At 50.7% G+C, this 25,013-nt stretch overlaps 1 protein-coding gene across 1 annotated transcript in view; it reads right to left on the bottom strand.

Annotated features, from left to right (window-relative positions):
- SCARA5 (scavenger receptor class A, member 5) overlaps nt 1-21,730 on the bottom strand; it is a 133,962-nt gene extending 112,232 nt beyond the window's left edge. Inside the window, exons 1-2 of the mRNA XM_010839607.1 lie at nt 21,392-21,730; nt 17,221-17,341 (exon numbers count right to left, since the gene is read on the bottom strand). Coding sequence (XP_010837909.1) covers nt 17,221-17,338 — 118 coding nt within the window. The 5' untranslated portion in view covers nt 17,339-17,341; nt 21,392-21,730. The remainder of the gene's footprint in view (nt 1-17,220; nt 17,342-21,391) is intronic.
- Nucleotides 21,731-25,013: the final 3,283 nt, after the last annotated feature.

Genomic DNA, 25,013 nt, shown 5'->3' with positions numbered 1-25,013 from the left:
CAAAGCCTGCCTCTGTTCATACTGGCTGGGAGAGCCTGAGAAAGCACGCTGAGGCAGCCCCTGCATCAATTTAGCCTTTCTTTGCAAAACTGATTGTTCAGTATCTTTTTTTTTTCTTGTAAGATTTTGTTTGCTGTGGACCATTTTTTTAAGTCTTGACTGAATTTGTTAACAATATTGTTTCTGTTTTATGTTTTGGCTTTTTGGTCATGGGGCATATGGGATCTTAGTTCCCCCAATCATGGATTGAATGCATGCCCCCTGCATTGGAAGGCAAAGTCTTAACCACTGGATCACAAGGGAAGTCCTTGATTTTTCAATTTCTTAACTATAATTTTAAGGCATTTGGGGAGTTATTTTGAATTTATTTGCCTCCCATTTGAAAAAATACTCACAAATTGCATTTGACCAAAAGTGGGTATTATTTGCATTGCTGTATGGCAGAAACCAACATAACATTGTAAAATTTTTAATATATATTTAAATTAAAAAAAAAAACAGAAAAAAAAGTGGGTATTAACTTCTTCCCAAAGAATCTGAGTCTAAATAATATTAAAAAAATAAAATAAAACAGAATGAAATGATTCAACTGACACCTACTTGAGTTTCAGCAACAACAGACAGGTGGCTCAGTGGGTGAAGAACCTGCCTGCAATGCAGGAGATACAGGTTCAATGCCTGGGTCAGGAAGATCCCCTGGAGGAGGGCACAGCAACCCACTCCAGCATTCTTGCCTGGAGAATCCCACGGACAGAGGAGCCTGGAGGGCTGCAGTCCATGGGGCGCAGAGTCAGACCCGACTAAAGCGGCAGAGCACAGGAACACACAACAAACAGCCTGTTTCTTTTTTGTTCTCTGTGGTCCCACAGCTCCTACACAGCAGGTGGAGATAAGGTTTTTATGGCTGGGAGGGACCTTGGCACTCATTTCATCAAAGGATCTTGTTAAACCCACCCAAGGCTGATTTCATCATACTCACTTGGTTACTCATCACCCACATTGTTCATTGTAATAGAGAGCCCCAAATGACCTCTGTCTTTGAAACCGCCACGGCTTTCTGGCTTTCACGGGGACCTCTGTTTACTTTCCCTCAATAAAGGAGGGTGTGAGGCGAGGACCTGACAGAGCAGTTTCACCGGACCTGAGTCTGGGAGGGTCCCACACCACCAGTGGGGTCCGGGTGAGCACCCAGCACCAACTGGCCCACTGGCCCTCACACCTGAGTCTTCGAGGCAGACAGCCCTGTGAGGGCGAGAGACAAAGGAAAATACAGTATGCCGTGTGATCAGATGGGATCCCATTTCTAAGAAAGGGAGAGGGAGGGAGGGTGGAGCTAATTCAATTTAGATGTTATGATGACCTAGGACAGTTTCTTCAAGTACTCGTAGAGGTATTTTGTAACTTCCTTGCAATATTTGTTATTTTTCTCCGGCCCTATCTGTTTCTCAAGTTACTCTGCATGAAAATTTTTGAGAACAATCAGGGGCTTGTGTGCTTATTTTGCAGCAGTGGGAAGAGACTGGCTGATGTGCATATAATTTTGCAACCAGGGCTGAGGGACTGGGAGAGAAAGCCAGGTGGGAGGGGACAGAGGGCAGTCAAGGTAAGCTGGCTGGTCACCGCAACCCAGGAGGAGGGGAGGGGCTAGGAAAAGAATGAGGTCCTGGGGCTCAGGGGAGATGCCTGTACTCTTATCCAACATGGGCAGTACGTGGATTGGAAGGAAGGCTGTGTCAATGCAGAGAGACCCAAAACAACAAAGGGAGTGAAGGTGAGGGTTGGGGTTCCCTGGTGGCTCAGTGGTAAAGAATCCACCAGCCAATGCAGAGACATGGGTTCAATCCACAATCCAGGAAGATCCCACAAGCCACAGAGTGACTAAGCCTGTGCACCACAGCTGCTGAGCCTGTGCTGTAGAGCCTGGGAGCTGTAATTACTGAAGCCCAAGCACCTGGAGTCCATGCTCTGCAACAAGAGAAGCCACTGCAATGAGTAGCCCCAGAAGGCTCAGCACAGCCGAAAATAAATAAATAAACTTATATGTGTATATATATATAACAACAGTGGGCTCAGGGTTCGGTCTAAAGTGGGGCCAGAAACGCTCCTCCAGTGGAGTGACCCTGGAATCCCTCTCAAAAAGATTCCCAATTCCTCTCCTGGCATCTCATCAGAGGAAATAAATCATCTGATGATGCATTTGCAATGTGGAGGCCAGGGCTCAGCTATTTCCACACTTAAATCATTACTCTTTCCTGGCTGCTGGAGCAACATCCAGCCCCTGCCCTGGTCTGCCTTGGTCAGAAGAATCGGTGAGTCCTCGGGGCAGGAATGGTTACCTTAAATATCCCACCCCCACCCGTCTCACTGCCCCAACTCTTGCCACCAGTTGAGTTGGAAAGTTGAGTTGGAAGGGCCATTTAAGTATCTGGTGGGGTGGGGAGGGGGGTGTTCTGTTTCATTTTAATTGGAAGACAACTTCTTTACTATGTTGTGTTAGTTTCAGCTCTATGCATACATATGTCCCCTCCCCCTTGAACCTCCTTCCCACCCCCAGGTCATCACAGAGCACTGAGTTGAGCTCCCTCTGTTAGGTAGCAACTTCCCACACTAGCTATCTGTTTTACATATGGTAATGCATTCATTTTAATGCCACTCTCTCTGTTCATCCCACCCTCCTCTTCCCCACTGTGTCCACAAGTCTGTTATCTGCCTCTGCGCTTCCGTTCCTTCCCTGCAAATAGGTTCATCTGTACCATTTTTCTGCATTCCATACATACAATGTGTTAATATACGATGCTTGTTAATATACGATGCTTGTTTTTCTGTTTCTGACTTCACTCTGTATAACAAGATATAGGTTCATCCCTCTCACTAGAATTGACTCAGACGTGTTACGTTTCATGGCTGAGTAATATTCAGAAAACTAAGATCATGGCATCTGGTCCCATCACTTCATGGGAAATAGATGGGGAAACAGTGGAAACAGTGTCAGACTATTTTGGGGGGCTCCAAAATCACTGCAGATGGTGACTGCAGCCATGAAATCAAAAGACGATTACTCCTTGGAAGGAAAGTTATGACCAACCTAGATAGCATATTCAAAAGCAGAGACATTACTTTGCCAACAAAGGTCCATCTAGTCAAGGCTACGGTTTTTCCAGTGGTCATGTATGGATGTGAGAGTTGGACTGTGAAGAAAGCTGAGGGCTGAAGAATTGATGCTTTTGAACTGTGGTGTTGGAGAAGACTCTTGAGAGTCCCTTGGACCACGAGGAGATCCAACCAGTCCAATCTAAAGGAGATCAGTCTTGGATGTTCATTGGAATCACTGATGCTAAAGCTGAAACTCCAGTACTTTGGCCACCTCATGCGAGAGCTGACTCATTGGAAAAGACCCTGATGCTGGGAGGGATTGGGGGCAGGAGGAGAAGGGGACGACAGAGGATGAGATGGGTGGATGGCATCACTCACTCAATGGACTTGAGTCTGAGTGAACTCCGGAAGTTGGTGATAGACAGGGAGGCCTGGCGTGCTGCGATTCATGGGGTCGCAAAGAGTCGGACACGACTGAGCGACTGAACTGAACTGAACTGAATTGAATATTCCATTATATACATGTTCCACAGCTTCTTTATCCATCCCTCTGTCGATGGACATGTAGGTGCTTGGGGATCTGGTTTTAAAGACAGGAAGCCTAAGGCCACAGCCCATATCACCTGTATGGAATTGAACTGGAACCATCTCTGAGGCCTCCAGGCTCGAAGCATCCCCGCTCTGGCCTCCGCACAGGAAGCAGTAGAGACTGGGCCACTGAAGGAAGTTTATTGGGTCTGAGCAAAGATGACTGTCCTCAGACCCACTGAACCTTTGCCCCCTGGTAAGGGCTGGAACCAACGGTTGTCATGTATAGAGCTTCACTGGCAGATGGCCAATGATCAGATAGCCAATAATGGGAACAGAATCACACTCATCAATCAATGAATGAAAACACAGATTTGTCCTAAGTCAGCTCCGAGACGGCAGGGTCTGTGAGATCCCTGATTCATCTCTGGATCCCCCAGGTCCTGGCATGTAGCAGATACTCAATCAACATTTGTTGGCTGTGTATAGATAAGAGAGTCTAGTAAACGAACACAGATACACTGGGCCCTCCAAGCCATTGTTTAGGCTTTTGCAATAACCATGTATTCAGGGACTTCCCTGGTGGTCGAGTGCTTAAGACTTCACCTTCCAATGCAGGGATGTGGGTTCGATCCCTGGTAGGGGAACTAACAGTTCACATGCCAAGGGGCATGTGCCACAACTAAGACCCAACACAGCCAACTTAAAAACAAACAAAATTAAATTAAAAATGTGTCTTCTAGTTTCTGTATTTGATACTTTGACATCTTGGGGCCTTGGGATAAGAAACAGCTTCCTCTCTGCACACAATTCATCTTTGTATCCAGGTATTGTGCTGTTTCTTTTATTTTTCACTGTATTTTTAATTGTTGTTGTTCAGTCACTCAGTTGTGTCCAACTCTTCTGCGACCCCATGGACTGTAGCCTGCCAGGCTCCTCTGTCCATGGAATTCTCCAGGTAAGAATACTGGAATGGGTTGCCATTCCCTTCTCCGGGGGATCTTCCCAAACCAGGGATTGAACCTAGGTCTCCTGCATTGCAGGCAGATTCTTTACCATCTGAAACACCAAGGAAGCCCCCTAGGGTCTAAACTATCCAGAAATAACTTTGGGCTTTGAAAACTTAACCAGAACAACCATTTTTATATTCCTGATCACAAAACAAAATGCCTTTAGCAGGAAGGCCATTCACAGAGGGCAGGGAAAGGACATACCCCATAAGCTGAGGTTCCTGGAAGGCTGGTTTTTCTTCCACCCCCTGGCGTGACAGTGTCCTTTTCACCTTTAGCCTGTCAGCATCCTTCAGAGGCCCCCATCCCCAGCCCCATAAACCTACACACAAAAGGCAGCTCCCCTTGGATGTCCTGGAAATGCTTAGAATACTTCAGATGTCACATTTACATTTTAATAGCCGCCCTTAGGGTTGGGACATCATCTTTCATCCAGGTTTGGACATCAGGAAGGACTTCATCCTTCCAGCTCCAGAAGGAAGGAGTGAATTCGTACATCTGGCAGAGTACACTGAGGTCAGAAAAGGGCCAGAGAACTAAGATGCCAAGATAGAACTTATCTGGCAAAGGGACAAGATCAAGCTCACTGTTACTTGTAGACAAACTATAAGATCATTTTCAGAGACGCTGTTCACGGTGAACAGTGCTCCAGGGAACTCTGCTCAGTCTGATGTGGCAGCCTGGATGGGAGGGGAGTTTCGGGGAGAATGGATATGTTCTTCCTCGTTCATTTGAAACTGTCACAACGTTGTTTGTTAAAAACTGACTATTTCATGCTCAATCATTTAGTTATGTCTGACTCTGCAATCCTATGGTCTGTAGCCCACCAGGCTCCTCCATCCATGGAATTTTCCAGGCAAGAATACTGAAGTGGGTTGCCATGGTCTCCTCCAAGGGATCTTTCAGACCCAGGGATTGAACGTGCATCTTCTGCATCGTCAGGCAGATGCTTCATCACTGAGCCACCCGCTATACCCCAATGCAAAATAAAAGTTTGAAAAATAAAAAAAGTGAAGAGTGCTGAATGAATCAACATATGAGGAGAGCAGGGCAAGCGGAAACCAAAGGGTTCCTGCAACCTGCAGACAGGAAGCTTGCCCTGTCTCCCCTTATGCTCAGTATTCTCTTCAGTCTGCAACTCACAACCTGACTGCTGCCCTCTGCCCCCTGTCCCTGGCACTGTCTATCTTCCAACTCCCTCCTCCACTGGTTGGATTCCCTGTGCTCCCCAAGGTGACCACGGATGATGGAAACTAACCTGCACTGAGTGCCAGGAGAGGAGACCCAAGCTGATGTAGGAAATAGATGGGCTCCAGGTTAGACATTTACAACTGGCCTCCTGTTTGCATTTCATGGGGAAGGAAGAAGTGATCTTCAGGCTGGATACTTAACAACTGTCAGCATTTCTTGAGCTGGGTGGGCTCCAGTTAAGGCATTTACAATCAGCCTCCTGTTTGCCCTCCGAAATGGAAGTAACAACAGAAACAGGGTAGATAGCCAGGCTTTGTCTCTTGTAAACACGTTGAGGTGACAGTCATGGCAAAAGTCAAAGTAATAGTTGTGGCAGGGACAAAGAGGGGCAAAACCCTGAGTGAGTAAAGGATTAAAGGATTTTTTGCTCCCTCCTCTTTTGGGAGAAGGGAGACATTATACTTGTGCAGAAAGGCTCCTTGTGGGTCAAAAGTAAAGGGATAACACCGGGTCATAATGAGTCTTACTCCTCTTAGAAGCCTTCACTTTGAGATGCATCTTGCCCGAGGGGTATGTGTGCACCCAGGGAGTGTCCTAGGCTAGGTCAGGTGTGGAAAAAGAAGCCAGATAATCGGCCTGAAGGAAGACAAAGACCCGGAAGAATTGCCCTGTATAAAGGACTTAACTGCCTCCTTACTGGGCTCCTTCTCACCAGGGGGACCCCACACTCTTTCTCTCTCCGAGTGCATCTCTGCCTTGCTTCTGCCTCTTAACTAAACAAGCCATTGTCCTATGTTCTCTCCCACTTGCTGGTGTGCTATGTCTCTAATAATAAACTTCATACCTGCATTTACAGTTTCTAGAGCTTCTCAGGTGGTGCCAGTGGTAAAGAACCTGCCTGCCAATGCAGGCGATGTAAGAGAGGTGGGTTCGATTCCTGGGTGGGGAAGATTCCCTGGAGGAGGCTGGCAACCTACTCCAATATTCTTGCCTGGAGAATCCCACGGACAGAGGAGCCTGGTGGGCCACAGTCCACAGGGTGGTAAAGAGTCAGACACGACTGAGCAACTTAGCAGGCAGGCAGGTTACAGTTTCTGCCTCCAGGATAAATGCATTTTTCACTGGTGGCAAAGATCCAGGAAAAACAGCTTCTAGCCTCTAGTCCTTGCTAATCTGATGGCTAGAATTCCTGGTTTCCATCCAGGCTACCCAGGTTCAATTCCCAGGAAGAGAAATTAATATCTTGCTTCACGCTACCACTCACTGTTGCATCTCCGAGATTAGAGCCAGCCCCGTCCCTGGAGCTGCCTCTCTCTCTTATTTTTAATTGGAATACAATTGCTTTACAATGTTGGGTTTGTTTCTGCTGTACAACAAAGTGCATCAGTTATATGTATATATACATATATCCCCTCCCTGTTGAGTCTCCCTCCCTCCCACCCCCATCCCACTGCTCTAGGACATCATAGAGCATCGAGCTGAGCTCCCTGTGCTATACAGCAGGTTCCCACTAGCTATCTATTTTACACATGATAGCATACGTATTAGGGGCTTCCCTGGTGGCTCAGACAGTAAAAAATTTGCCTGCAGATGGGAGACCTAGGTTTGATTCCTGGGTCGGGAAGATCCCCTGGAGAAGGGAATGGCAACCCACTCCAGCATTCTTGCCTGGAGAATTTCAAGTGTATATATTAATGTCAATGCTACTGTCTCAATCTTTCCCACCCTCTCCTTCCCCTGTTGGGTCCATAAGTCCATTCTCTACGTCTGTGTCTCTATTCCTGCCCTGCAAATAAATTCAACTTTACCATTTTTCTGGATTTCACATATATGGGTTAATATACGATATTTGTCTTTCTGACTTATTTCACTCTGTGTGATAGACTCTTTTAACAAGATTTCCTAAAGACAGGGTTTCTTCTGCCCGCTGTGAACATCTTGGTTATCCTGACTTGAACTCAACCTCAAGCCAGATAACTGGAAGTGGGAAGGCATCAGGGAGCAGGTGGGCTTCAGGACGCCATGCAGAAGGCTGGGACCATCACAGGTCCCCACCAGCTCTGTGGCTGGATCTTAGGTTAGCCAGCATATGTGTCTGCAGGGCAGGGTCCCCGCCAACCCTACCTCTTTGGGCCCCCTCGTCATGGCTGGATTTATGTCTTCCCAATCCTCCTGCTGAACTCTGCATGGGCAGGTTGGACTCCAGAAGCCCCAGGAGATGGTGTAGTGAAGAGGGAGGGAGGGGCATTTTTCTGACCTAATATCCGTAGAGGTTACTGTCCCAGGCTTCCCGCCAAAGCCACTTAAGACTCCGTCCTTATGCTCTTGTCCAAACCTATTTGGGTTTATATCTATTTCTTGCCAGCGGCACCTTTTAGAATAATTCATCCCATCTGTCTCCTGCATCACAGCCATTTATTCCCACGGCCCTGCCCTAGCTATGTCATAACCCAGGACAGCTCCACCTCTGAAACTCCCAAGAATCCGCTCAGAGCCCTTCACCACAAGCAGCCTGGTTCTTAAATGCACAGGGTCTCTGAGTCCTGGAACTGCAGTGAACCAGGTGAGCTGTGCTGAGGGGCAGGATTTTAAGGATCAGGCAGCTGTGGACTGGAATCCAGGCTCTGCCTCTGACTAGCTGGGTGACTTTGGGCAATTAACTTCATCTAAGACGTCATCTTTTCATTGACAAACTGGGACTAATAATACAACCTGAGGTTTAATGCAGACGGTGTATTGAAGCCCCAGGCACAGTGCCTGCCTGTGCCACGAGCTCCATCAAGGGGAGCCATTGCACTGGGGTAGTTTGCACATATCACACTGCATCATCACTTCTACTGGACCCCTGCCATCCTCCCATCACCTGCCCTGGCCTCCCCCGATCTCCCTGCCTCCACAAAGGCCAAAATGATCTCCAGGGCTCCTGGTGCTCCAGGACAAGACCCCTCCCTCCCCCGGCCCACACACCAGGGAGGGGGTGCTGGAGTTCTAGGACTCTGCACTCCTGCCAAGACCCCCATCACCAACATTCAGCTTTGCCAGCAGCTCTGCCACAAGACCAGCATCCCAGCCTTGGTCCTGGCTTCTACCAGCTCCATGAAGCCCCAGGGCTCCCCATCACCCACTGTAATCCCCAGGCAGCCCTGTTTATCCTCCTTAACATCTCCCTCCCAGTCTGCTGAAAACTTCCCACTGTGGCCCCAGACCTCACAGCCAGTCATCTGAAAAATTTCTGATTCCCCCAACCTCTGCTTGGAAGATTTTTTTTTTTTTTCCTTGTTTCAACTGAAACCTGCTTCTCTTAAGTGTAGATTTCTGTTTCCTATGCTCATGCAACCAACCTAAAGGTGCAGGGGGTGTTTTTCTTTGCTCCTCATTGTTACTTCCAGAACCTTCTCTCTCTTCTTCCTAAAAGCCCCAGCTTCCACATCACACGACTGTACACTTTTTCCTCATTGCTAAAGCACACTGCTCCCCTACCCCTCTCTGCAGTCACTGTTGCTGTCTCTCAACCTCCACTTCTGACTCTTTCTCTTCTGATGTCACATCTTTTCTGACCCACTTGAAATGTGGCCAAAGATAAGACAGGCTCGGAATGCAAAAATGCACACTGGATTTGGAAGGCTCAGCCTGAGTAAGAAGATACAAATATCTCCATCACTTTTACACTGATTACAAATCAAAATGATAATATTTTGAATGTGTGCTGCGTGCTAAGTTGTTTCAGTCATGTCTGACTCTTTGCAGTCCTATGGACCTAACCCACTAGGCTCCTCTGTCCATGGGATTCTTCAGGCAAGAATACTGGAGTGGGTTGTCATGCCTTCCTCCGGGACATCTTCCCAACCCAGGGATTGAACCCATGTCTCTTACATGTCCTGCATTGGCAGGCAGGTTCTTTACCACTAACACCACCTGAGAAGCCCAACCAACTATTTTGAATATATTGGATTAAATTAAATATGTTCCTGTATTTACATTTTTTTCAGATGTATCTTTTTGTGTGGCTACTAGAAAATTTAGAATCGCTCATGTGGCTCACACTAGACTCTGATTGGCTCTACCAATAAGCGAGGCCCTTTCTTAATCCCGACTTCACACATCCCAAGTGAGAGCTGCCCCTCCCGTCTTCCCGGTGCTCTCCATCCCCTCAGGCTTCCCTGATCTCACCAGGACCTACTAACCATGAACCCCACTGCCTTTCCAAAACTGCTCCTGTCCACACCTCCATACTCCTATGTCACAGGAGAACTTCCTCTCTCCCCCAGGTAGACTGTGAAATTCTCCCCTCTAACTGCACTGCCATTAGAGAATGAATCACACTGTAAGGCAGGGTCTGTCAGCAGTCAATGCGTTTCCCATCTTGGCAGGCGAATTCTTCTGGGGACTTTGAGCCCCTTGAAGGCAGGACCCAAGATCTTTCACTTCTGTTTGCATCAGCAGCACTATAAAACCCTGTCCTCTCTGGATGATTTAAGTCCCAGTTCCTTATGTCTTAAACTCAACTCTCTCAGCCCTCCTTTATTCTGGTGCTTCTGCGCTTGGTGAACAAGGATGTGGATGGCCATTCAGCAAGTAAAGATACCTTCTATGGGCAACACACAGCGCTGGGTGCTGGGACATTTGGATGAGTCCAAGGCATGCAGTGCCAGCCAGAGGGAACGTACCCACAGTTCAGCATGACTGTGGATGGACAGGCTGACAGGGGCCAGGAAGGCCAGGTCGATGGTCCGGGAAAGACATGGAGAAAAGCCAGGAGGCATCCATCACACTGCTTGTTATCTGACACCAGGAATCAACCCCAGATAAACCTAGAACGAGGAAGAGAGGAAGCTCTCTGTCCTGAAGACTGAAAATAGAGCATGAGGAGGAACTGGAGCGCCTTGGGTGGGCCCCAGGGTGGACCCAGGCAGACAGAAAGGCTGCGACAACACTCGACCTAAGATCTAATGGTTAGGAGCACTCAGCATACACCAGGCACTGCAAGGACTAAATGTGGAATAACTCATGTCGCTTGGCAAGAACCCTGAGTCTTGAGCCATTATTATTCCATTGTACAGAGGAGAGGGAGCTAAGAACTCAAACAGGGTTGCATGCTGCATGCTCAGTCGTGTCCAACTCTTTGCCACCCCATGGACTGTAGCCCACCAGGCTCCTCTGTCTATGGAATTCTCCAGGCAAGAATACTACAGTGAGTTGCCATGTCCTCCTCCAGGGGATCTTCCTGTCCTAGGGATCGAACACACGTCTCCTGCATCTCCCGCCTTGGGAGGTGAATTCTTTACTCCTGAGATACATGGGAAGCCCCTGATCAGGATTACACAGGCTGCAAGTGTCAGAGCCTGACATGGAGCCCAGTCCCTGGGACTCCAGGGCCAGTGCTTCTTGCCGCCCTGCAAGGCCATCCTGTAATGGATGAGGCAGACTACTATGGATGTTAGAGATGTTATACGTGCCCCCAGGTACCCAGGGCGAGCAAGGCCGTGGGTCTGAAGCAAAGCCAGCTTCCACCAGCGACCGTGAAACACACCCCTAACTCTTCCGGTAGGCAACCTCAGGGACCTAGTGACTTTGACAGAGGTGGGGAGTGGACAGACACGGACTTGCCACAGAACCAGCTGCCCTGGGGACCCAGAATATTCCTTACAGATTCTACTATTTGGAGAATAGGACTAAAAGAAATTGCTCGGTTTCCTTGAGTATCTAGGCTTCATGGGGAAGCCCACTACCCAAACGCTGCTTTCTTTAAGAAAAGGGAGGAACCAACCTTAAAACACTGTCTGGGCCGGGGGTCTCTGAGAAGTGGCATGGGTGCTCCCTGGGAGACCCTGGGTGACAGCCGCTGCTCCTGACCTCTCTGTCTCCCCCATCCTTCTCCACTTCCCCAAGGTGTTCAGGGGACTCCCCAAAGGGCAAGGAGGTGAAGTATCTGTGTACTGAGGGTGTACTAGGTCCGAAGTGCTTCATTCAGGTTATATAACCTGATTCCTCCAAGGTCCCAAGAGCTGAGTAACATTATTCCCATTTTGCAGATGGGAACACTGAGGATGAGGGTGTCAGGACCCCAGTGAGGCAGACAGCCCGCTCAAATCAGAGAACGTCACAGGATTTTCAAAAGGGAATATGTGCAAAGGTGTAGCCAAGGGTGTGAGACGCCCACAAGAGCCAGAGTGGTGCCCTCAGGCTTATGTCCTGGGCTCTCAGAGCCCACCAGGGCTGCACTTTCTGGAGCCTGGAAGCAGAAAGCCACGTGGAGAGCGTGGTTACAAGGAGCTGTGAACTCAGGCGGAAGGACACAGCAGCCCAAGGTGACCCCATAGGACAGGATCTGGGAAATAAACACACCAATCTCCCATCTTCCATGCTGCGGTGGCTCCCCACAAGGCAGACAGCTGAGTGGCAGGGGGGGGACGTGGAGGGGCAACGGAAGACACACTGCACAGATCCTAGGCTGGGCGAAGTTCACTCTCCAGGCTCTTGGCACCTTCCCTGGCTGTCCCTCCCTCTTGTGGAAAGAAAGGGGCCAGAGACACCCAGGATCGCACCTGCCCACCAGCCCCAGTGAGCACAGCCGGAGTCAGCGCGCACGGAGGTGAGCGCACCGCGGCACCGCACGAGTTAACATCTCTGCTCTCCGGCCTGGGTGCCTGATTCTCCAACCTGTGGAGGGGGCGGGACCAAGATAGCTGGGGGTCTGCCTGGAAATCCACCCTTGGGCGGCTGCCGGCCAGCCCTCAGCTACGCCGTATGAACTGAGGAGGTTTGATGGCTGAGAAAGTGGACGTGGGGGTTCTCCGAGGAGAATAATGTAATTTTATAGGGCAGGGACGCAGGAACAGGGAGTTCGGACCCTACATTCAGCAAGCGGCCTGGCTGCAGGCGTCGCATGTGTAACTCATTACCTCCGCGGGCCGCCCATTTGCAGCCGGTGGATGATGCTCGGAGCGTGGTGGAGGGCCCGAGGCCGCGGGGTGAGCATGACTGCAATATTTTTCTGACACTAACACCTCTCATTGGCCCTTGGAGAGGGCCGTGGAGGAGCCAGGCCCTGCCAAACATCACCCACGCCCAGCCCTCCGCCTACTGGCGCCAGACAGGAGAGGCTTCAGGGGTTCAGGCGGGAAGAGAAAGGCTGGACCATGGAGGTAAGCGAGGAGGGGGCAGGCACAGAGGGAGCTGGGGGAGGAGGGGTCGAGGCCCAGACAGCCTCTCTTTGGGTTTCTCCTCCGTGGGAGGCGTCAGTGGGCACCAAGGTCAGAGAGGGTTTGGCTGGAAGACCTTGGAGGTCACGTTCTGCCGTGAGCCTGCCCATGAATTCCAACCACACAGGTGAGGTTCCCCACTGGAGACCCAGAGGTGATGAGGCCCCTGCCCTGGGCGCGTTCCTGTCCACAGTGGGGCTCAGACACAGGGAGGAGGCAGGTGGGGTCCTAAGAGGGGGCCCGGCCAAGGGGTGCAGAGGATGGAGAGGTCCCAAAGGTGTCACCCTGGAGCTGAGGGTGAAAGGGAGAGAGCCTGGAAGGATGTGGGAGGCACCACGCCAGAGAGGGTCATGGCGGGGATGGGGAGCTGCAGCCTGAATAGCCCCTCAGCTTCCTTCTCACCTGGCCTGTGAACAGAAGGAAAGGGATGGAGGCAGGGTAGAAGGAAAAGACAGATGGACAAAAAGGTAAAGGAGGAGAGGGGGGAGGGGTTTCCAGTGCCTGAAAATAAGGCATGTACAGCCTAACACTTTAAAGTCCCTCCTGCGTTAAAGCCCGAGTCCTACACAGAAGACGGGGGTTCAGTCCCTGGGTTGGGAAGATCTCCTGGAGGAGGACATGGCAACCCACTCCAGTATTCTTGCCTGGAACATCCCCATGGCCAGGAGACCCTGGCGAGCTACAGTCCATGGGGTCGCAGAGACACACACACTACCTCAATATCTAGGCTGCAGTTTTTCAGCTTTGCTTCCGCTGATCCTAAGATCCCTGGGGCCCAGTGGAGGCACTGCCTCTCTTCCCACCTCCCTGTTTTCAGGGGGAAAATACAGGGAGGGACTTGGAGTCCCAGCAACTCTGCTTTCATTTACTCAAAGCCTGGGGGGCGGGCTGGTCCTCACCTCTGTCCACCTCTCTCTGCCCCTGTCAGCCCCACCCCTTCCTCCCTCTCCAGAGATGAGGGACAAAGAAGCCAAGTGCTGGGGAAAAAGAACAAATCTGGCTTGAATTTCCCCAAGTCAGAGCTCACCATTTTCCTCTTAGAAATGACAGGGAAGGGGAAATCCAAGAAACCCAGGAGCTTTTAGGTGGCTGTTTCATCTCAATACTCCAGTCCTCACGCCCCCACCCCATGTCTGGTAAGGAATGAGTGTGCAGAAGACCCAGACAATGTGCAAATCAGGTTTAGAACTGATTTGTTCTGCCTCCTTTAGATTCCAAGGATCCCTGTCTTTGTTCATCCATGTGCTCAGTCACTCAGTCGTGTCCAACTCTTTGCAACCCCATGGACTGTAGCCCGCCAGGCTCCTCTGTGGAATATTCCAGGCAACTGGAGCCGGTTGCCATTTCCTTCTCCAGGGGATCTTCCCAATCCAGCAATTGAACCTGGGTCTCCCACACTGCAGGCAGATTCTTCACCATCTGAGGTATCAAGGAAGCCCCAAATGGCCTTTTAAATCCCAGGTTCGGTAAAGGGGGGGTACAAAGAGGTCAAGAGAAGGAGAAATGATGACCCAACAGCAGCCCCCCAGGCCTCTTCCCACCCCAGGGTCTCCCTGCCATGACTTTCCCCACTGGTGCCCAATACTGGCCCTCACGGTCCTACAATTACCCCTCTGAGCTGTACCCCAGTTCTTTCTTGCCAAACCAGGTCTATTGATGGGCTGGTGGGGAGAGAGGGCAGTTGAAGGATATAAAAGCCACCTTGACTTTTGTGGATGTGATGATGGGGAACAGCTGAGCACTGACTAGTGAATCAACACCCCAGGGTCCTTCATCTCTTCCCAGGAGTCATTAACTTGAGAGAAACACTGGCCCATCTCAGTGCAGCTCAGCTGGTAATATTTTTCCCATCTACCTCTTCTCTTATAAAATGATATTCAGTCTTTAAGGCCTTTACCAGAAGGTGTTCATCCTTCTTGACTTTAATAATCACATATTTTTACCTCCTTTATATGGTGGGTAACTGTCTCTATGCCAGTCGCTTCCACTGGGATCAGAAGCCCTTGGAAGGCAAGAATGGTTTAATTTCTCTCTGGAGCATCTCTGGCATCTAACCCATAGCTTGACACATTGTGGGTCCTCAAAATGTGTCTGTTAACTGGAATCCAGAGAAACAGTTCTGATGGTGGGAAGTTTACTAGGGCAGGTGTGTACGTGCTAAGTCACTTCAGTTGTGCCCAACTCTTTGAGACCCCATGGACTGTAGCCCACCAGGCTCCTCTGTCCTTGGGATTCTCCAGGCAAGAATACAGGGGTGGGTTGCCATGCCCTCCTCCAGGGGATCTTCCCGACCAAGGGATCAAACCGGAGTGTCTTATGTCTCCTGCATTGGCAAACGGATTCTTTACCACTAGCACCACCTGGAAAGGAGCCCAGATCTCCTCTCCCCTCTCCCTGCTGAGACAATCCCCAGTCCTGCCTGAGCCACCCATCTTCCCTCCCTGCTCTCAGCACCTGGTGGGAGGAAAGATGGGGCTGAATGAGGAGTCATTTCTAATTTTGAGGAATTTCAAGACAAAGGCAGCTGGCAGAGTGGAGCACAGTGAAACATAGTGCTTGAGAGAAAGTTTGAATGAAGGCATCTGGAATGGTTGATTTTATGTCAACTTGGTTGGCCGTGGTGTACCCAGATTAAACATTCTGGGTGTCTCTGAGGGTGTTTCTGGATGAGATTAGCTTTTGAATTGATGGAATCAGAGCAGACTGTTCTCCCCAGTGTGGGTGGGAGGGTCTGAATACAACAAAAGATGGCAGGATTTGCTTTTTACTTCCCGTCTGCTTGCTGGAGCTGGGACATAGCATCTCATCCTCTCTGGCCCTCAGATTGTGACTGACACCATTGGTTTCTCTGATTTTCAGGCCTTCTGACTCAGACTAAACTACACCACCGGCTTTCCTGGGTCTCCAGCCTACAGAGGGAAGATCATGGGACTTCCCATCCTCCATAGCCAGGTGAGTCAATTCCTCATAATCGGTCTCTTCATAAGTGTAGACATCATACTGGTTCTGTTTCCCTGGAGAAGCCTAACTAAGATAGCCAATCTCCATCTCATTGATCACAAAGCTTCACAAAACTCTCACGTGAGTTTCCTTCAGTTCATCTTTGAAGTGAGGATGAAGCTCTCTTCTCCTATACTAACTGCAAAGAGGAGTGTGTTCATGCAGGCAACAAGCATTTATTAAGCACCTATTCAGTGTGGAGCAACTTCACTTTCACTTTTCACTTTCATGCATTGGAGAAGGAAATGGCAGCCCACTCCAGTGTTCTTGCCTGGAGAATCCCAGGGACGGGGAAGCCTGGTTGGCTGCTGTCTATGGGGTCGCACAGGGTCGGACACGACTGAAGCGACTTAGCAGCAGTAGCAGCAGCAGTGTGGAGCTCTGTGTTGGATGCAGAGGAGTCAGCTGTTGGCAAGATGCTCTGAGCTCCTCAGGAGGAAACTGCATCCATTTGCTCCAGGGTTTTAGCCCCCAGAGACGCAGCGCAGTGCACTGACAGGGGGTCCCTTTCTGCACCAGGACCTGGGCCTTAGTCTCGGGGGAGGATGAGCACCCTGGAGGGATGCAGCCCTCCTTGCAAAAGCCCTGGGAAGCGAATTGAAGATCTGTCACCTGAAAGGGTCTGAGCTTCTTGGTTCAGTTGCCTTTTGCATGACCCCAGCCTCACTGAAGAGGAGAGGATGGCAGAGAGGCAAAAGGACTGGGCTAGGAGTGAGGACACTCAGTGCTGGGGCTGCTCTGTGACCGATGGGCTGCGTGATTGTTGTCATTTAGTTGCTCAGTCACGTCAGACTCTTTGTGACCCTGTGGACTGTAGCCCACCAGGCTCCTCTGACCATGGGGACTCTCCAGGCAAGAATACTGGAGTGAGTTGCCAATCCCTTCTCCAGGGGATCTTCCTGGCCCAGGGATCAAACGCGGGTCTCCTACATTGGTAGGAGGGTTCTTTAACACTGGGCCACCAGGGAAGCCCGAGCTATGTGACGCCTAATGCTTTTCTCAGAGTCCACTAGCTCATCTGTGAAATGGGTCTCATTTTGTGGTCACATAGGTGTGTTGAGACACATGAATGAGGAAAGACCTTTCTGAGCATGAAGTTCGACCTATGCAGTATTAGGCCGCGGTGTGGGGTGGGGTGGGAGGGTGGGGGCGGGCAGGGCTGACCTCACAGCCAAGACCGAGCCCACGGCACTCACCATCTTCACACAGGTTCAGCTTGGACAAGCTCCTGCCATCAAAGGGCTCCTCAAAGATGGAGCTGGAGTCACGGTCGCTCACGGTGGCGTGCAGGTACATGGCTTTGTTCTCCATCATGTCCTGCAGCAGGAGAGGAGAGGGCAGATATAGGGGAGAGAGAATAAGCTGTAGTTGGAGATGGAAATGAATCTGTAGAGCAAGGCATCACCGTGATGACCCTGAGCCTGAACACAGGGACCCTTCCTCATCGGCAGGCATCAGCCACCAGGATCCGAATCCCCTCCTCAACTTCCTTGGCTTGGAGCGGTCACAGTCCTGACCTTTCTGACCATGGGATCTGTCCTCTCCCTCTCATAGCTCTGGTGGGGCTGGATCCCTGAGCTGGTGGGGTCCATGGCACCGAGAGCCGTGCCAAGTGGGGCCGGGAGGAGCCAAACCTCCTGACCCAAACAGAATCCTCTCCAAGCTTCTGGAGTCCTGGGCATGGCAGGGAGACTGGGGTTTCTGCTCTGTGTTGGAAATGGGGGGAAGCTAGGCATGAAACAGAGTACAGAGACCACCAACCAACACAGCTAAAGCCAGAACTGTTCCCAAACTTGGCTGGGATGGCATGGTCAAAGGAGCTGGATTCAGAGGGCCACAGGCAGGATTGGCCCCCGTGGGAGCCTGGGGAGCAGGTGGGGTCCCCTAGACACCAAGGCCTGGGCAGCCCTAGACCAGGAGAGGGCTCTGGTGTCCGGGTGGTCTCCTGGGTGGCTGGGGCTTTGAGTCGACCCCGTGGAACTCCAGGAATGCCCCCTCGACACGGGGAAGTGCCACGCTATTTGAAATGACCCAGCCCCGTTTACACAAGCAAGCACCACACGATCCCATTTTGCAATATCTACACATTCCAGAGTGCACAACGGGAGATTATATGCGGAGATGCTCTGGGTTTCTCCGGGGGACACGTGTTGCAGGAATCTGGTGGGGCTTGTGGGGATTTGCGCTTAGTTTTGTTCTCTGTATTTTGGGAGTTTTCTACGATATGTTTGCGTTCTTTGTATAATCAGAAGAATTCATTTGTGGGGCTGGATCACAAAGTGTTTATTTACATAGAATACTGGATATCCTTTTCCTGCATAGACGCTCAGTGATTTCACAAATGCCTCTGCTTTCAGCTCATTTCCAGTCATTCATTTACGTCGACTTTCGGTTCTGGTGCTCTTTCTGTAGGTCGTTGTTGTTTAGTCACCAAGTTGGGTCCAGCTGTTTGCAGCCCCATGGACTGTAGCCCACTAGGTTCACTTGTCCATGGAATTCTCCAGGCAAGAATACCAGAGCAGGCAGCCATGCCCTTCTCCAGGGGATCTTCCCAACCCAGGGATCAAACCCAGGTCTCCTGCACTGCAGGCAGATTCTTTACCACTGAGCCACCAGGAAAGCCCATAGCTATGTGGATATTGAAGCAAAAAAAAAAAATCCACTTTTAAACAGTGAATTCTTTGGAAGATAAATGCCCTGGGACGATGGGGGGGTCCTTGGCCCAGCATGGAGTCGACCCTGAGGACCAGAGAGCCGGCTGGGAGAGGGGGTAGGGCCTGGCAGGTGGCCGGAAGGGGACACCGGCCACTGACTGAAGGGAAGAGGCAACCCCCATTCCAGTAAACGGGGACAGTGAAGGAAGAGGCTGGCTGGATCCCTCTGCCAGACGCAGCAAACACAAATCCCCTATTTTCGTGACCTGACCTTTCTTTTCAGGGACCTATGACCTCGGGGTCATAGGAGGAGGGCTAAGAGGGCAGAGCCTACAGTGGCCATCCACCTGTCTTTCCACTGGCCCTGGAGGGACGATGGGGTGTCTGCTTTTGACCTCCAGTGATGAGAAGCCACATGCCTTGCACACGTGTACACACATACGCCTGTATGTACAGGCCCACTCAGGGTGTTCCTAGACCCTGCGGGCCTTTCCTCCAGCCTCTGGGAGGAAGGGGTGGAGGGGGGCCCACAGGCCTGCCAGCATCTCTCCTCCCTGCCCCCTGGGGTTCCTGGAGCCCTGCACCCAGCTTCTTCTGGGCTGCAATTATGTCCAGTTTTCGAGTCTCTAATGCCGGCCATCCGTCCAAGTCCTCCACCCAGGGAGGGCCTCGAGGTGGGGCCCCAGGCAGCTCCACTGCTGCTAAGCTGTAGAGGACACGCCTTCATTTCACGAGCGCTCTGTGCGGCACCCCACCCTCTGGCCTCAGTCCTGGGGAGCGACGAAGCAGGAGGCCAGTGTCTCCTCTGGGAGGGGGAACCCTCTCTCTGCCAAAGGCAACAGCAGCTGCCACCCAGAGCCTGTGGGGGCACCGAGTGCCAGGGGAGGAGGTGCAGAGCTGGGGTTGCTCCAGTTTCCCCATCTGCCTTTCCGCCTTCTCTCTCTGCCCATCAGCTCCTGGACCAGAGCTGGAAGGCGGGGCCCCTTATCTGGAATGTGTCTGTCGGGCGGCCCCTCCCAGCCCCCTCTCCACACCCCTCAGCTGGTGGAGCTGCAGCCTGGGGGCGGGGGAGAGGGAGAGGGGCCAGATGTGAGTGCGCACTGAGATGAGAAGTGCTCAGCCGACTCTGCTAATGTTTGTTACTGGAGAATGAAACCTAAGAGCTTTCTGTCTGCCCCAGGTTTTATTTGGGGCTGTTTTTCTTTCTTGAGGAATGGGGGGCAGGAATTTAGACCTTCCAGTCATTGGTTGTATAGCCTTTGGGCCAAGTCTGAGCAACTGACTGCCAAGCGTGGTGATGATAGAGCAATGCCTCCACCCTCCACCCCCACCCCTGGAGCATGTGTGTGTGTTCGTCCCACACTGTACAGATCGTATGCCATCAGGAGCTCCCCACCTCCCAGGGGCACTGCAAGGGGGCAGGTGGCATTGGTCCGTTGTTCCCATTCTAAAGATAAGCCAAGTGAAGCCCAGAGGAGCAGGAACCGAAGAATGTCAGAGAGGAGGAGTTCCAGCATTTAACCCCACCCAGGGCACTGGCTCCGCACGAGGCTTCTCTGGCCAGGATGCATGTGTCGGTCCCTTTCGGTGGCCACCTTTCAGTCCCACGGTGATGCAGGGAAGAGGGCCAGGTGGGGACCCTGGAGCTAAGAGAGCTGGAAGGGAGGGGGCCAGTGCCATGGAAACCTGGGCAGGGAGTAGACACCAAAGTAACCTGTGGGGAGTGAGGTCTCAGAGGACATGGGTCCCAAGCTGGCGCCACATCTTATCCCCGGGGAGCTTGGTCCGTCAGCTAACACATCCAGCCTCTGCCTTTGCGATAGGGAGGACACACCTCCCAGCCACCCGGTCTCTGTGAGTCTCATGTGGAACAGGGCATGTGGGAGGGCTGTATGGATGGGGCAGGTAGGAAGATGGTGGTGGAGCCTGGTGACCACCCACAGCCCCCCAGCATCTTCTGATCCTGCCACGCAGCCTGGTACAGGGGTCTCTGGGTTCCCTTGACCTCCCTCCCACCTAGTAGTCCCAGAAACAATGCCATTTGGACCCCTTTGCGAAAGCAATGGTGAATGCAGACCAGACCTGAGAGCCGCACCTTAATTCTCAAAGCCCCCTTCCAGGCAGCAGCAGGACTCAATTCTTCCTGCAGAGGGGTGGCCCCATCCTTGCTGGATTCCAGCATTTAACACTACAGGGCTCGTAACTCCTCAAAATCAGATAGGGACCACTGTGAACAAGGTCCTCTCTGGAGAGAGAATTGCTAAGGAGGTTTTGAGCCCTTTCCTCCTCTAACTGTACTCAGTTCATCTGAAGCATCACTCAGAACTAGAGAGGTGCAGATGGTTTATAAATAAGCTCTGCCTTCCTACGTTCCACCGCTGGGCACACCCACAGGCACACGCATGCACACACATTCACCACACATGTGGAGAGACTGTCACCTGTACCATCTGCTCCCTGAAGAGGCTCTGGAGCTCTGACACAACCCAGGCAGAGTTGCCACTAAAGCAATCACTTTCTCTGGCTCCCAAATACCCACACTCACCAGCCCAGACAGATGGATGAAAACCTGGCAGATCCCCCAGGCTGACAGTTACAACCTCCCCTCCCAGGACCTGCACCTCCACGCGATGCCCAAACCTGTGCCCTGTGTCCTCCGGCTGCCTTTAAGAAGCCATGCCCAGGTGCTAGGACAGTCAGTGCCCAGACTCACCTGAGTGCCCCCAGTGAAGCTGCAGAACCTGTCCCCTCAGTTCCTGGCATTTGCCATGGTGGCTGGAGAGCTGGCCACTGTCCCCACCCCGAGACCCAGGCAGCCCCTCAGAGCTTGTCCCCACAGCCAGCCGAATCCAGACGGAGTCATAGAGACTGCACGGTGCCCAGGGTCTCGGGGGTCACTTCTCCAGGAGGATCAGATCAGGAGGCAAGACTCAACCTTGTGACCAAGTGGGAGTCCCTGTCTTGGTGTCTGGCCTCGTTCAGCCTCGGGCAGCGCTCGAGATGTTCTGTGGAGGCACCAGCGGCTCCGCTAGGTACTGACTGAGCCGTGAACTGCAGCTGCACTGGCCGCAAGGCTTTATAAAGTTCTTGGAGCAACTGCGAGGCTCCCCTGGGGCCTAGAACGCATCCTCCCTCTAGTGGCCAATCTCAGCATTACAGCTTCACACAGGAATGCCTGCTGCGTCCAAAGGAGTCTTGATCTTGGGACTCCGCCCTCCTGTTCTGAAGGCTCTGCTCGAGATACTTTTTGGAAAGCTTCTAACGAAATGGCAGCTAGACCTGGCTTAAGAGCTGCGCAAGGAACCCAGCCTTGTAAATTTATTTATATGACAGGATTGGCATTGCTCTGTTCATTCACCAAACTTGGGGTAGAATTACTACTTTCTGTGTTTTCTTAGAGCCATATCTACCCGTAAAGGACACAGACTGCCCACACCAGGGAGATTCAGAAGAGGACTCTGAGGGTGCTGAAGGAACTTCCCAAAGTCAGGTTCAATGCAATTCATCAAGGAAGCCAGGATTTCTGGAGCACTGATATTGTACAAGGGTGAGGCTACAGAGGTGAGTGAGAGGAGGCTGCTGTCCTTAGGGGGTTGCAACCCAGGCTGAGAGGCAGGCTTGGACACAAATAACTGTGACACTAGTGGTAAAGAACCTAGGAGACATAAGAGACACAGGCTTGGTCCCTGGGTTGGGAAGGTCCCCTGCAGGAGGAAATGGCAACCCACTCTAGTATTCTTGCCTGGAGAATCCCATGGACAGAGGAGCCTGGCAGGCTACAGTCCATGGAGTCACAAAGAATGGGACACAACTGAGCGTCTGACCACACACCTGTAGACCTCAGCATAGCTATGTTTAATGTGTAAAGACAGGCGCTCTCACCAAAATGTTGAAGGGGTGATTACCTTCATTCAGGTTGAGATGGTGATGGGAGAAGCATCAGAGAAATTCTAAAAACAATCTGAACCATGGTCCATGGTCAGTTTGTATGTATGCCCTCCCACCCCAGAGACAGAGCGCTGAAGGTCACGTTCATGAACATATGCCCGTTTATTGGTTACAAATTCAGCCTTAGCACTGGAGGGTCTGACCTCGTACCTGAGAACAGTCTGCCAGGGCTCAGCTCTACCCCCCATCCCACGCAGCCACCAAACCACAGCTGAGTCACAGAAGTCTTAGTCACTGTTAGTGACCCCGGGAGGGAGCTACAGTGTGGGGCTCCGAGGCTCTGTTTTACTGGAAAAAGCAGTAATTATATCATAATGGTGATGATAATTATAATTGGAGGATAAGGAAGAGGGAGGAGGGGAGAGGATGGGGAGAAAGAGGAGGCGAAAGGGGAAGAAGTGAGAGAAAAACATTTCATCATATGTTCCCTGTGCCAGGCAATTCCAAGTGCTTTTCACATATTAACTCATTTAACCTTGATGACAACCCTGTCAGGTAGGCACTGCTGTTGCTGGTGGTTTAGCCACTGAGTCATGTCCGATGCTTGCAATCCCATGGATGTAGCCCACCAGGTTCCTCTCTCCATGGAATTTTCCAGGCAAGAATACTGGATTGCCATTTCCAGTGGGTTGCCATTTCCTTCTCCAGGGAATCTTCCCCTCTGCAGGGATCAAACCAGCATCACTTGCATTGCAGGCAGATTCTTTACCAGTAAGACACCAGGGAAGCCCAGGCACTGCTATTATTCCCATTTTATAGAGACAGAGGAAATAGATGATTTGCCCAAAGTCAAGCAGCCTGCAAGTGCCAGAGTTTGATTCTACTCCAGGCAGTGTGACTGTAGAGTCTGTGCCCCCAACCACTCCCCTAACTGCCTCTGATGAAAAAGAGTGTTTCAGTCACCAATCAAGTCACCAGTGTTCCTAGGAATGTCATTTTACAAATAGCAGGAAATGTGCTTAAAGTGTCATCTCCGAGCATCTTATTGCAGAGAATGTATGTATTAGCAATAAATGCAGTGATTGGTGAGACCCTGGTGATGTCCTACTTTATGTGAAATAAAGCATTTTTTATTTTTACTGAAGTATAGTTTATTTACACTGTTTCAGGTGTACAGCAAAATGATTCATTTATACATATATATATTCTTTTAGAATCATTTCCATTATACATTATAAGATACTGAATATAGTTCCCTGTGCTATACAATAGATCCTTGTTGTTTATCTATTTTATATATATAGTATGTATCTGCTAGTCCCAAATTCCCGATTTATCCCTTCCCTACTCCCTTTCCCTTTGACAACCATAAATTTGTTTTCTCTGCCTATGAATCTATTTCTACTTCAAAAATAAGTCCATTTGTATCATATTTTATATTCCACACGTAAATGACATCATATGGTATTTGTCTTTCTCTTTCTGACTTCACTTAGTATAATAATCTCTGCTGCTGCTGCTGCTGCTAAGTCGCTTCAGTCGTGTCCGACTCCATGCGACCTCATAGACGGTAGCCCACCAGGCTCCCCTGTCCCTGGGATTCTCCAGGCAAGAACACTGGAGTGGGTTGCCATTTCCTTCTCCAATGCGTGAAAGTGAAAAGTGAAAGTGAAGTCGCTCAGTCGTGTCCGACTCTTAGCGACCCCATGGACTGCAGCCCACCAGGCTCCTCCATTCATGGGACTTTCCAGGCAAGAGTACTGGAGTGGGGTGCCATTGCCTTCTCCGATAATAATCTCTAGGTTCATCTATGTTGCTGCAAATGGCATTATTTCATTCTTTTTTATGACTGAGTAATATTCCATCACACGCATATGTGTGTATATGTATATATATACACACACACACACACACACATACACACACACATATAACACTGCGTCGTCTTTATCCATTCATCTGTTGATGGACATTGCAGTGTCTTGGCTATTATAAATACTGCTGCTATGAATACCGGGGAGAATGTATCTTTTTGAATTAGAGTTTTTGTTTTTTACTGGACATATGCCCAGAAGTAGGATTGCTGGATGATATGGTAACTCTATTTTTAGTGTTTTAAGGATCTTACTGTTCTCCATAGTGGTTGCACCAATTTAACAATCCTACCAACAGTGTTCAGTTCAGTCATTCAGTTGTGTCTGATTCTTTGTGACCCCATGAATCGAAGCACACCAGGCCTCCCTGTCCATCACCAACACCCAGAGTTCACTCAAACTCATGTCCATCGAATCGGTGATGCCATCCAGCCATCTCATCCTCTGTCGTCCCCTTCTGCTTCTGCCCCCAGTCCCTCCCAGCATCAGGGTCTTTTCCAATGAGTCAACTCTTCGCATGAGGTGGCCAAAGTACTGGAGTTTCAGCTTTAGCATCAGTGATTCCAATGAACA

Source organism: Bison bison, unplaced genomic scaffold, assembly GCF_000754665.1.
Source record: "Bison bison bison isolate TAMUID 2011002044 unplaced genomic scaffold, Bison_UMD1.0 scf7180017864123, whole genome shotgun sequence".
NCBI classification, from domain to species: domain Eukaryota; kingdom Metazoa; phylum Chordata; class Mammalia; order Artiodactyla; family Bovidae; genus Bison; species Bison bison.
The sequence above is the reverse complement of the archived record's forward strand: the minus strand, read 5'-3'. Positions and strand labels throughout refer to the sequence as shown.